This window comes from Sus scrofa, chromosome X (genome assembly GCF_054392235.1).
Source record: "Sus scrofa isolate SSC_HxYL_T2T_F1_AM1 chromosome X, Sscrofa_HxYL_maternal_Yorkshire_Landrace_v2.0, whole genome shotgun sequence".
Taxonomy (NCBI): Eukaryota; Metazoa; Chordata; class Mammalia; order Artiodactyla; family Suidae; genus Sus; species Sus scrofa.
Window position 1 is genome coordinate 121,175,299 of NC_139401.1, and position 13,507 is coordinate 121,188,805.

A 13,507-nucleotide genomic window follows, 5' to 3' on the forward strand; every position below is an offset into this window, starting at 1 on the left:
CTAAGGATCCTCCACCCACCATCAACCCCCAGTTCCAGCAACTACAACCTTCAGGAGTGCAGGTGAAATAATGATATTCTCAGATGACCGACACCTAAGAGAAGCGGTGGCCAACAGACCTACCCTTAAAAATGGCTGAGGGAAATTCTTTAGCCAGAAAGAGAGGATGGGTCTTCAAGGGACGAAGACAGACGGAGTGAATAAAAGTTGGGGAAAAGATAATATGCCTCCTCCTGAGTTTTCAGATCCTGTTTGATGATCGAAGCATAACTAGAACATCGTTTAGTGGGAGTTTGACGGACATAGAGAAAATACTTAAGCGATTTACATTTAAAAGTGGGGGAATAAAGGCACCTAAAGGGAAGTGAACTTGACTTGAAGCTGTTGAAGTGCTGATACCAGTAAACTGTGATATGCACATATGGATACTGCATTAAAAACTAGAAAGTAAATAATAAAACTAGAAAATAAAATAAAACCATAAAAGCTATGTGAACAGCTATATTCAAAAATACTACAAATAAAATGAAATTTCTAAAAAAATGCTCACGTGTCCTACAGGAAGTCAAGAAAAGGGAAACAGGAATAAGAAAAAAATGAACAAACAGAAAACAAATTATAAAGCAGCAAACTTAAGCTCTAATATGTCAACAATTACAACAATTACATGTGTAAGAATAAAAAAAGAAATTGGAGTTCCCATCATGGTGCAGTGGAAATGAATCCAACGAGGAACCATGAGGTTGAGGGTTTGCTCCCTGCCCTGGTTCAGTGGGCTAAGGATCTGGCATTGCCATGAGCTGTGGTGTAGGTCGAAGACGTGGCTCAGATCCTACGTTGCTGTGGCTGTGGTGTAGGCCAGGGGCTACAGCTCCAATTCGACCCCTAGCCGGGGAACCTCCATATGCTGTGGGTGCGGCCCTAAAGAGACAAGAGACAAAAGACAAAAGACAAAAAAAAAAAAAAAAAAAAGACAGAAATTAGCAGAGTAGATTTTTTTCTAAAAAATCACCCAACTCTATGCTGTCTACAAGAACCTCACTTCAAATTTTTATGCTATGTAAAAGATTTATTACTTTTAAGCATAATTTTATGCTTCTTATACAAAAAAGTTTTCCAAATAAATTACAAAATAAAATAATTTTATAATGACCATAAACATTAGTGAGTCAGGAATTGTGAAGGATCTTTCAGGCCATCTTGCTTAATGGCCTCATCATGGAAACAATATTTAACAATATTTAAAACAATATTTAATATCCTAGACCAATAATTAATTTCCAGATGTTGCTAGCCTCATTCCTTGTCGAGACTCTTCATTCCTTATGTTGAACAAAGACAGTTTCAGCCTATTGGTCTAGATTCTAAATCATTCGATAGTACAGTAATAGTTCATTACTGTTTTTTTGTCTTTTTAGGGCCGCACCTGTGGCATATGGAGGTTCCCAGGCTAGGGGTCAAGTCGGAGCTGCAGCTGCCAGCCTATGCCACAGCCACAGCCACAGCACCACAGGATCCAAGCTGTGTCTGGGAACTACAAGGCAGCTCATGTAGACACTGGATCCTTAACCTACTGAGCAGGGATCGAACCTGCATCCTCATGGATACTAGTCGGGTTCATTACCACTGGGCCACAATGGGAACTCCTTATTCTAAAATGTATACAAACACAAGCCCTATAATAGCTAAAGAAATGTTGAAAAAGAAGGCATCACTTTACCTGATATTAATACATACTGTACAGCTACAGTAATCAAGACCCACTATCTTGATGAAATATTTTTTATCTTTTTTTGATGATATTTTTGTATCTTGATTGTAGTGGTGTTTACATGAATCCTGACGTGGGATAATAATGACTAGAGCGCACACACACACACGTTAATGCAGATTAGAAAAATGATGAAAGCCTGTAGTCTAGTTAAGGGTAGCAGACCAATGTTAACTTCCTGGTTTTGATATTATGCTGTAGCTATAGAAAATGTCACCACTGGGGAAGCTGGGTGAAAGGCACAAAGTCTTCTTTGTGCTATTTTTGCAACTGCCTGTGAGAGTCTGTAATTATTTCAAAATAAAATGTTAAAAATAAACGAGATGAGGCCAAAGAGAGGTTTCAGAAATGGCTGGAGTGGGTGTTCCCGTCGTGGCTCAGTGGAAACTAATCTGACTAGCATCCATGAGGACGAAGGTTCAATCCCTGGACTTGCTCAGTGGCTTAAGGATCCAGTGTTGTCATGAGCAGTGGTGTAGGTCACAGATGCGGCTCAGATTTGGCGTTGCTATGACTGTGGCAGTGGCTGGCAGCTACAGCTCTGATTCAGCCCCTAGCTTGGGAACCTCCATATGCCAAAGGTGCAGCCCTAAAAAAACAAACAGAAAAATGATTGGAGGGATCAGGCTCTGCAAAGGAAAGAGGCTGGATTCAGTCTGGAACAAAAAGGTTTCTATGTAGCTTATGTCTATATTTCTGTGGCCAGTTCTTTTTCAAATAATTTTGTCATTGTATTCTACAGTTAATAATTATAGATATACATAAATATCCGTAGAGTATAAAAAGCATGCCTTCCTTTCTACTGCCTTAACCAAAGTAAACAATGCTCAGTAATTTGATATATATCTGGCCTGGCTTTTAAAAAAAAATTTTATATCCATGCATGGTTATATTATGTGTGGTTTTTTTGGCTGCACCTGTGACAGCGGAAATTCCGGGGCCAGGGATCCAACCTGCACCACAGCAGTAACAACACTCAATCCTTAACTCCCTGAGCCACCAGGGAACTCCCTGCATGGTTCTATTATTGATGCAGTCATGATGTGATACAATAACTTCATGTCTCTCAAACCTATTTTTCTTCCTTGATCATGTAGGTAGGACAATTGCTCAATCAGTGTATATGAGTATGCCGGGTTCCTTAAACAATTACACAGAGGTCACAGAGATGTTCAGTGTGATAGTGAGCAGGCATTTGGGGAGGGACTATTAAGGTATTAACTTGGGCCAGCCCTCCTTGTGAAAATTGGGATGAGGTCATCCTGAATCAGTTCCTTGTAGACAGCTTTTTTGTGTGTGTGTCTTTTAAAGTGCACCCACAGCATATGGAGGTTCCCAGGCTTGGGGTGGAATTGGAGCTGTAGCCTCCAGCCTATGCAACGCGAGATCTGAGCCGTGTCTGCGACACATACCACAGCTCATAGCAACACCAGATCCCCAACCTACTGAGCAAGCCCACGGATCTAGTCAGATTCGTTTCCACTGCACCACAACAGGAACTCCCTTTGCAGACAGCTTTTAAAAGGTCATGATTGAGATGAGCATGTGCATTTCAATAGTCTTGAAAATGTGATGGAGTTTGGGTTGGATTTGGTTGAGAAAAAAATTAGATGAGATCACGAAAAGGGCATTTAAGTACAACAGCAAAAAAAAGGGGGGGGGGCTGTGAATGAGGGCAAATGAATACGCGAGAAGACGTGGCGCAGTACCCAGGGCAAAGATAGGCAGAAGACGGCTTAGAAATCACTCTGGGGGAGTTCCCATCGTGGCTCAGTGGTTAACCAATCCGACTAGGAACCATGAAGTTGCGGGTTCGATCCCTGGCCTTGCTCAGTGGGTTAAGGATCCGGCGATGCCATGAGCTGTGGTGTAGGTTGCAGACGTGGCTTGGATCCCACGTTGCTGTGGCTCTAGCATAGGCTGGTGGCTACAGCTCCAATTCGACCCCTAGCCTGGGAACCTCCGTATGCCGCGGGAGCGGCCCTAGAAAAGGCAAAAAGACCAAAAAAAAAAAAAAAAAAAAAGAAAAAAGAAATCACTCTGGGGTGAGAGGTAAGGACAATGGGGCAACGGAGCAATTCAAGAATAATGAAATACGCTCGACCAGCGAATATACCAGAAAGGAAAAAAAAAAAAAAAAGAGCATGTGGATTTGGTCGAAATCCATAGTGCAGAGTTTTCAAAGAAATTCGAATTCAAGAAAGGTACAGTGGGTAGACTGGCTGGGTTGTCGGTGGAGACAGGGGGGAAAGGGGCAGAAGGTTCCAGGTGGGTCTTCGGTGCAGAATCAGCATAGTGGTCCAGACCCCCCCCTCCAAGGCCTCCGGCCTCCACTCCTCCTGCTCTAGGGCATTTTGCAAAAGGATCTCTGGGGAGCAGCACCCTCAGGTCTCTTCTAGGATGTCCGGGGGAAGGCGGAGCTGGCCCGCGGGGCGGGTCCCGTGGGTGGGGCCGAGTCCGCGGCGAGAGCTTCGGGGGCGAGGGGCGTGGTTACGCCGGGGGCCCCGATTGGGGAGCGAGCGAGGGGGCGGGGCTCTCTGTGGGCGGCTGCTGCCTGAGCCCAGCCTGGAAGGGGCGACCGAGGGCCCGGCAGGGAGGGGCGGGAGCACGGGGGCCAGGCGGCTCCAGGCCTCGCGTCCACCTGCTCGCGCTGCGGTCCACTAGCTGGGCCCGCGCCCGCCTCGGCCCATGGCAGCGTCCTCGGCCCTGTCTGCGGCGGCGGCGGCGGCAGCCCTGTCCGGCCTGGCCGTGCGACTGTCGCGCTCGGCCGCGGCGCGCGGCTCCTACAGCGCCTTCTGCAAGGGGCTCACGCGCACACTGCTCACCTTCTTCGACCTGGCCTGGCGGCTGCGCATGAACTTCCCCTACGTCTACGTCTTGGCCTCGGTGATGCTCAACGTGCGCCTGCAGGTGCGGATCGAGTGAGCGCCCGCCGCCACCGCCGCCGGGCCACGACAGCAGGGGCGCGGGCATGAGGGACGGCGGGGCCAGGGGCCACCTAGACGGGCGGGAAGGAATCGAGACCGCTCGGGCCCCCGGGCCTTAGACCTCCGCGGAGGACACGGCCACCGAGCTCGGACCTGGCCGCGACCCGCCCACCCACGTCGCGGCTGGAGCCGCGGCGCACAGAAACCCGCGAAACGGGCCCTTTGCATTGGCCTCGACCTGTTGCCTCCCCTTGGCCGAAGAGGAAAGCAGAAGGAAGACATTCTTCAGCCGGAAAGTGAAAGACTGGCCCGGACCCAAAAGGTAGGAGGCCAGAGGTTGGACTTGTGGGCTGGAGGGAGGGAGGCGGTTGCCATGACATCTAGAGGTCCAGGCACCTCGGTAGTTTGACGGCCACGTGGAAGGGTCCCCAGGAAGCCAGCTAGGAAAGCTGCCGAAGCAAGTGCAGGCAGGACGGACGGAGGCTCTCCAGCCTCCCTTGTCATGACCCCAAGATGGGGATGAGGGCGGCCTGGGCATCTCGGAGGGTCAGCTCATCACCCACGGAGGCGCTGGCCGTCTCTCGCGCCCACAGCCCGGGTGGTGTCCCTGAACATGGGGGAGTGGAGGGAGGGGGTGGGGAGGCAGGCAGAAGGCCCCCCGCGGAGAGAAGGAAGATGCTGCCACCCGTCTCCTCCACCCCCTGGGAGGCCGCCTGGAAGGATGGCTGTGTTCTTGGCCAAACCCCAAGTCTGTCTCCTTCTCAGCTTTTCACAAAGCTGCCTCCTGCCTGGCCTCTGGGGCCAGAGGACTGCCCTCTGCCTGCTCCTGCTGTCCCTGTCGCTCGCCTCCCTGCTCCCCGAGGGCGTCCTGCAAAGCGGGCATCCGGGGACAGGGAGGAGTGGGAAAGACGCTTCCTCCTTCCCTGCATGGCCTCTGGCAGCCCCCGTGTCCCGAAGGATTTGAGCGGAGGGCAGCTCTCGGGCTGGGGTGGGAGAGCAGGTGGGGAAGAGGCTTGTAGAGGAGGCGACACTTGGGGACACAGGGACCTCTCTGAATGGGGAGGCAGCTCTCAAGTCAGCGTTTCTTTCTTTCAGGCCCTGGTGTTACAGGAGGTGACCCGCTCCTTCTCTGGTCTCCTCCAGGGAGGCAAGGTGGGCCCAGAGCTGCCTGGGGAGCAGCCAAGAGAAGGGCCCGACCCAGGAGGAGAGGAAGGGCCTTCCAGGTAGAGACCCTGAGAGCCGGGCTGGCCCAGTGGTCTGGTTCTGGCGAGAGGAAGGAAGGACGGACCTAGGACGCTGTGGGGGAGCTCTGTCCTCCTCAGCCACTGACTGGGGACACTGGGGCTCCCGGAGGGGGGGGATTGGCCCTTGTCACACAGATAAGAAGCAATGGAGCTGAATCTGCCTTTGGCCTGCACCCCCACCCCACCCCCGAGTCTTCCGGAAGACCTGGCACTGTGGGATGGGGGAGGGGAGCCCAGGCTCCCTGGGGACTCGGGGGGAGGGCATGGGAAGGTGGGAAACTAGCTCTCCTTGGGGTGTGTGGGAGGTCACAGGGAAGACCAGGGGACTGAGCTGAGAGGGGCCCGGGAGAGACGGGTCCCAGAAGCCCCTGGGGGCCGAGGGCCTCTCCCACAGAGCTGGGCCTCCCCCCCCTCCCCAGGCTTGACCCAGGGCCGCTCAGGTGATGAGGACAAGCCTGTCCATTTGGGGGATGGGGTGGGGAGGCTGGGGGTGTTGGGTGGCTCCGGAGACATGATGTGACCAGGGGGGGAAGGCTGAGCCTGGGTGGGATGGGGCCGAGAGCCACGCGAGACCCCACCTCCCTGTCCCCAGGCTGGCCCACCTGCCCAGGATCGCCTGGGAGAATCTCCACTAGCGGGGCTCCCGTGGTCGTGGAGGCCCGGCCGTGCTGTTGACTGGCACCCCGGGAGCGGCGCAGAGGGGGAGCCGGGAGAGCCCCTGGTCCTCCCCCCACCCCCCAGTCCCACACCTGTCCCCGCAACGGTTGCTCGTGGCCCACGTCCTCAGAGTTCCTGGGACTGAAAACCTCAGCCTGGTTGCCCCAGGGACGGGGTGGCCAAGCCTCACGCCATCTGCCCTCCTCAGCCACCCAGCTGGTGCCTGGGTCCCAAGTGAAGATCTCTGCTGGCCTGAGGCCTGAGGCCACCTGTAGCCCCCACACCTCCCGCAGACTGTCACAGAGCGGGCCCGATGGCTTCCTGCCTTGTGCCATGTCGCCTGGGAGCCCCTGGTCCTGGTGGCCACTCCTCCACCCCAAGCTCGCCCACCCGGGGCCACTTCTGGGAGCCTGAGGACTGCGTGCGTGGATCTCTGGGGCAGCCTCCGAGAGACGGTGCCACAGGGCTGCATGGGAGGTGAGGAGCCGAGGATGAGGGGCCCCTTGGGGCTGATGACGCGGATGTGGCCCTTTCAAGCCCAGGTCTCACCCTCTGGGGGTTCGATCCCCAGCTCCAGCCTCTTCCCAGGCCAGCCAGGCGGGGCGGACAGAGGGCCTGAGAAGGGCCTGGGGCAGGCTCTTCCCTGAACGAGGCTGGGAGTTGGAGGGTGGCTCCGGCTGGGGCTTCTGGGCGCAAAGGGATTGGCCGTGGATGGGGCCCGGGGGCACGTCCTTAGCTTGTGTTCCTGCCCCCGCTTTTCTTACCAGCCTGGCCTTGCGTCGTTAGCCGCTTCTGCCCTCCCACTTCTGCCTTGTCACCCGCACGGGGCTCTTGCTGCTTCGAGGGCTCCCAATGCACTTTATTTATTTGCAGTCTGTTTTTCAGGCAGCGGAGCGTCTAGAAAGTCGGGCATCGACTTGAGTAAGACGACTTTCACTTTTCTGTGTGTGCCGAACTCTGCACCGGTCAGCACAGTCTGGTCAGAGCAACGTTCTTGTGTCTGGTGTCGTCAAATTTTGGCGTCTGTCTAAGATACGAAAAAAGCCCCATGAGTTCAATAAAATGAAAAGAAATCTGGAGGCCTCCTGTTTCTCGGGGGGGTCGGGGGGCCAGTGGGGAGGTCACCCCACTGGTGGCCAGGAGCAGGGGGAGGGCCGTAAGGGGGCGGGGCCGGGCCAGGGGACTGTGGCCTGGTCAGAAGATGCTCTGGGACCGACCTGCCCTGGACCATGAGGAGAAGGCAGCAGCACAGGCCTGGCCCAGGACCTGCCAACTTGACCCCTTCACGACCTTTCTTTGAATGACCCAAGTCTTTTCTTCATTTCAGGGCCTGATGTGAGAAAGCACTTAATTCATTAGAAGTCGGAGGGCAGGCTGGGGAGATGAGGCGGAATGGACTGTGTGCAGATCATGCTGTGTCCCTGCAGCAGCAGGTGGCAATGTCCCCATCACCCCCCTGCCGGCCCCGTGGTGCTGACTTTTGGAGAAGCTCAACCTCCACACGGGAAGCCTGCTTCCCTTCCCCACCTTAGATGCAGGCTCTGCCCTCAGAGAGGACAGGCTGGGGGCTCTGAGGCTGCTGCGGGGGCAGGCGGGCCCTGGACAGGGGGCCAGGGGAGCGAGGCCTGTGGAGGAGCACAGCACCCGCCTCAGAGGAAGGAAGGCCCGCAGGACCCAGGAGAGAGGCGACCCAAGGAGACAGGGGGTGGTCACCGCCTGGGGTAAAGGGCCGGGGGTGGGGGCACGCCTCACCTGTCACCAAGAGCACCCCAGAGGTCAAAGTACCTTGATCAGGGTGCCCCTTCCAACATCCGCCACCACAGGAGGGAGGGGTGGACCCCAGTCCCTGCCAGAGCCCCGAGCTTCCCGCCCCTTTGTCCAGATGGTCGTGTTCTGTCCCCGATGGTCCCGCACCCACCGCAGCAACCAGGTGGCCTGGCCCTGCCAGGATGGGGGCGGATGAACCAGCGATCGGGGCCGAGGCCCCCTGGTGAGGAAGGGCCACACTGCCCGCCAGGGAGGAAGGCAGGCTGGCACGTTGCCCTCTGGTGAAGAGCGGCGCCTGAGAGACCAAAGACCTGCGCTCTGATCCAGCTCCTCGGCTGGCCACCGCATGTCTCCAGGCCAGCCAAGCGTACTCGTGCATTCTCAGGAAGGAGCCTATAGGGTGCTGGGGACCTTCCGTGTGATGGTGTCTCTTTGACAGGTGACCTCAAGCCTCAGCAGAAGCAGCCCTGTCACCTTGACGAAAGCAAACAGGCTGATCGGTGCCAAGAGGCTGCCAAGCTCTAGGCACTGTGCTGGGCGCTTTGCTTCCCCAACCTCACTGTCCCCACAGGCACCTCTTGGAGGAGGTCACCAAGCGGATGTCACCTCAGGTTGACCTGTGAGCTAACCTGGGCAGTAGGAGGCTTTCCATCCTTCCCCTGTCCTTGGAATGCTGCTCAGCCCATGGTTCCCACAGTTGGAGCCCTTTTGAGGACGTGGCCCTAAGCTCATAAGGTGTTTCTGAGCTCATCTGGTCTGAATATGTAACTGAATCCCATTAAGCCACTGTACAAAATGCTAAGATTCTGGCAGGCAGGGGCGTTACCATCGTGGCGCAGAGGAAATGAATCCAACTAGGAACCATGAAGGATGAGGGTTCGATCCCTGGCTTCGCTCAGTGGGTTAAGGTTCCAGCGTTTCCATGTGTTCTGGTGTAGGTCGCAGATGCAGCTTGGATCCTATGTTGCTGTGACTGTGGTGTAGGCCGGCAGCTGTAGCTCTGATTCAACCCCCTAGTCTGGAAACTTCCATATGCCACAGGTGCAGCTATCAAAATCAAAAGGAGTTCCCACCGTGGCCCAGCAGTTAACGAATCGAACTAGGATCCATGAGGACGTGGGTTCGATCCATGGCCTCACTCATTGGGTTAAGGATCTGGTGTGAGCTATGGTGTAGGTCTCAGATGTGGCTCGGATCCTGTGTTGCTGTGGCTGTGGTGTGGGCTGGCAGCTGCGGCTCGGATTCGGCCCCTAGCCTGGGAACCTCCACATGCCGCAGGTGTGGCCCTGAGAAGACAAAATCAAAACGAAAAACAAAATCCCTCAACCTTGCTGTTGTGTATGGAACTGAGAAGCAAGAGGAGAGTCAAGAAGGCTCCAGGTGGGGAGCAGTCTGCCCCATCCAGGCCAGATGCGGGGACAACTTGGACCCAGGAAGTGGTTGAAGAGGTCACTAGAAAACGCCTCTCCTTGTCCAACCTGTGTCCTCCCCTCCGACTCTGCCGTGGTACCATCTTTCGGGCATAATTTTAACTATCTTTTCTATTGCTCTGCTCAAAGCCAGATTTAAAAGATTTGGTGGGAGAGGGGGAGAGCTTTCAAGATTAAAAACAACAAGCTAGGTTGTTCTTGAAAGCCTTATGTTTTTCTGACCCAAGCAAGTGTTCCATCTATATTGTGTACAAAGAGCTTTCTAGAATCTGGTACTCTTACTACTAATCCTAGTCCAGAGCCTCGCTTCTCTTCAGGGTCCAGTAAGTATCATCAGTGATGATGATGAAGCCAAACCCAACCTTAGCGTTTGTTTTGAGTTGTTGGTTGCTTGTTTGTTTGTTTCTTTTTGTCCAAAGCAACAACACAGGGAAGATTATCTTGGGTTTCTGAAATGCTGGACTTCAAAATTCTTCCCACTACAAACACGTTCCAGAGTCTCACCGGCTGGACTGAACGAACACGGGGGCCTGGATTCAAGCGTTCCCAGGCATCGGGGGCAGGAAACTGGCCTGCTTCTCCTTGGCAGGGGACAAGGCAAAGCCACCCGAAGGACAGAGCAGAGACAGGCCTGTGGCCGGGCTCTTGTCCTTCGGTTGTCCTCCCAGAGGCGCTGGCAAGCAGAAACAGTGCCAGGGGGCAGCGAGAGGCCAGAGGTTCAGGTGCCTAGGCCTCTGGACCATTCCAGCAAACTGGGAGCCAGCAGAGGAAGGCCATGAGCTCCTGGGAGGCTCACCCCGACTTCGGCTGTAGTACAGCCGCCAGAGTCATGCGGGGGCCTCTCCACTTGCTGTTGGTTTGTTTTTGCCTCCCTTTGGATCTCAGCTACACTTTGTGCAGCTGAGGGTGAGCAGATGAGAAATAGGTGTCGGAGGCCTAGACAAGGTGGAAGGAGTGTGTTGAGTCAGGGTGGCGTGCGGTGGAAGCAGCCCTGCAGCTGGGTTCCCACAACAGGCACCACCCAGGGAGCCCGTCCCATGAGCCAGGCCCTTCCCTAGGCTTCGCTGCATTTGACCCCCGACAGCCCTCCAGGAAGATGTTGCACCCGCTAACTTGACCAGTCACAAAGCTGTGGCTCAGAGAGGCCCAGAGGTCCAGCCCTCCTCATTACGTGGTAGAGCTGCTGTGTCTAACAACAGATCTTGTGCCCTTGACCCTGACACGGTGCTGCCTTTTGTGGTCCTGAGACTGAACAGCTCATCTGACCAGCTTCTTATCGGGCTCATGAGTAATAAAGGTCCGTTCTCAGGGGCCTGAATGCTTCCACATGTCAGCCACTGTGCTCAGTGTTCACTGATTTGTGTGTGTGTGTGTGTGTGTGTATTTTTAGGGCTGCACCTGCAGCATATGGAGGTTCCCAGGCTAAGGGCTGAATCTGAGCTAACAGACGCTGGCCTACACCACAGCCACAGCAACTTGGGATCCGAGCCGCGTCTGTGACCTACACCACAGCTCATGGCAATGCTCAATCCTGAACCCACTGAGCGAGGCCAGGGATCGAACGGGCGTCCTCATGGATACTAGTCAGATTCGGTTCCTCTGAGCCACCAGCTGGAAGTCCAGTGTTCCCTGACTGATGTGCGTTATCTCACTGATTCCTCGCAGAGCCTCAGAATTACTGATCATCGCGCAGATGAAGGAAGTGAAGCGCAGAGAACGTCAGGGACTTGGCCTCTGGCCTCGAACGCTGAAGAGCCCGAGGCCAACTCAGCTGGTTACCCCTCCCAAGCTTGCAGCAACGGCCCTGCGCCTGGTCTAGAGATAGGAGGGGCCCTCTCCAGTACTGCAGGGGTTCTGGAAAGTACCTGCTGACTTACCTGCTCCCCGGACGCATCTGCACATCTTGTAGCGTGCATAGAAATCGGAAGCACACAATCAGTTCATAGGTTCTTATTCTCAAGATCTTGCACCTCGCAGAACTCGAAAACCTCCATGGCGCATCCTCATGGTTTATTCCTCGACAGGAAGCGGATTGGGCCAAAGCTGGGCGACTGCCCCACGCTCCAGCCCGAGGCTGGCCGGCGCTCCTGGCGCCATCTGCTGGCGGCTTCCTTGAACTACATCAGACAGCCCTGGGGCCTGGTGGGTTGCTAAGGCCTTGGGGGACAGACAGGGTCACCCGTTTGACAAAGGGAAGAGAAGAAAGAGAAGGGCGGTCTTGAGGCACAGAGGGAGCGGGAGGAGTGGGCGTCCGTGTGAGACGGCGGAGGGAGCCCCTGCTTTAGCCATTGCGCTGTGATTCCCAGGTTGATAGGCTTTGACTTGTATTAAATTTGGCCCTGGGGCGAGGGCCCCCAGCGGTGCAACGCTGACCGGCAGGGATCCCCAGGGGGCTTGTATTACGGTTTTGTCTCTGGCATGGATGTCATAATTGTTTGAGTTAATTTTTGCATAGGATGTGAGTTTTGTTTTTAAAGGTGTGCTTTCCCAATGTTTCCAGTACTATTTGTTGAAAATATTTTCTTCATTGTATTGCTTTGACACCTTGGTAAAAAGTCACTTGTCCAATCTGAAACTATCTCTGTGGTCTTTTTTTTTTTTTTTTGTCTTTTCTAGGGCCTCACCTGTGGCATATGGAGGTTCCCAGGCTAGGGGTCGAATCCGAGCTGTAGCCTCCAGCCTATACCAGAGCCACAGTGACTCGGGGTCCGAGCCGTGTCTGCAACCTACACCACAGTTCATGGCAACGCCGGATCCTTAACCCACTGATCAAGGCCAGGGATCGAACCCGCAACCTCATGGTTCCTAGCTGGATTCGCTAGCCACTGAGCCATGATGGGAACTACTCTCTGTGGCTTTTTAAGGATATTATTTCTGTGGCTTTCTTTCAAATCTTTATTAGAAACATGTTTTCATTTCTGGAATCACATTGCATGTAGGACTTGCATGCCACATCCCACTCCATGTTTTAAAGTAAAATGTCAGCTTGTTAAAAAACACGTCCATATAGTTGTGAGTATATTCTCAAATCTGTTCTGGTCCATTGCTCTCTAAATCTACCTTTATGCCAATACCACCCTGCCTGGATTATTATGATGCTCTACTAAGTCTTTTTTTTTTGTTTTTTTTTTTTTTTTTTTTTTTGGTCTTTTTGCTATTTCTTTGGGCCGCTCCCGCGGCATATGGAGGTTCCCAGGCTAGGGGTCGAATAGGAGCCACAGCCACTGGCCTACGCCAGAGCCACAGCAACGTGGGATCCGAGCCGCGTCTGAAACCTACACCACAGCTCATGGCAACGCCGGATCGTTAACCCACTGAGCAAGGGCAGGGACCGAACCCGCAACCTCATGGTTCCTAGTCGGATTCGTTAACCACTGCGCCACGACGGGAACTCCTCTACTAAGTCTTAAAATGAGAGTAAGTCCTGCAACTTTGTTCTATTTTCTTTTTAGGGCCACACCCAAGGCATATGGAGGTTCCCGGGCTAAGGGTTGAATGGGTGCAGCCAGCCTACACCACAGCCACAGAGGATCTGAGCCACACCTGCAACTTATGCTGCAGCTTGTGGCAATGCTGGATCCTTAACCCAGTGAGTGAGGCCAAGGATCAAACCCACATCATCATGGATACTAGTCTGTTGCATTTCTGCTGTACACAATGGGAACTCCTGGAGGCTGGATTTAACTCTAGCCGTGAATGGGGGATGATGGG

At 54.1% G+C, this 13,507-nt stretch overlaps 1 protein-coding gene across 5 annotated transcripts; it reads left to right on the forward strand.

Annotated features, from left to right (window-relative positions):
* Window positions 1-4,300: 4,300 nt before the first annotated feature.
* SMIM10L2A (small integral membrane protein 10 like 2A) lies at window positions 4,301-7,672 on the forward strand. 5 transcript variants are annotated; one of them, XM_085006698.1, is made up of 4 exons: window positions 4,301-5,020; window positions 5,794-5,921; window positions 6,535-7,076; window positions 7,485-7,672. In XM_085006698.1, the coding sequence occupies exon 1, from the start codon at window positions 4,460-4,462 to the stop codon at window positions 4,694-4,696; it is 237 nt and encodes a 78-aa protein (XP_084862824.1). In that variant the 5' UTR covers window positions 4,301-4,459; the 3' UTR covers window positions 4,697-5,020; window positions 5,794-5,921; window positions 6,535-7,076; window positions 7,485-7,672. The 5 variants fall into 5 exon arrangements, with proteins under 5 accessions (XP_084862824.1, XP_084862826.1, XP_084862825.1 ...); XM_085006700.1 differs by having other exon boundaries at window positions 6,808-7,076; XM_085006699.1 differs by having other exon boundaries at window positions 4,309-5,020; window positions 7,473-7,672.
* Window positions 7,673-13,507: the final 5,835 nt, after the last annotated feature.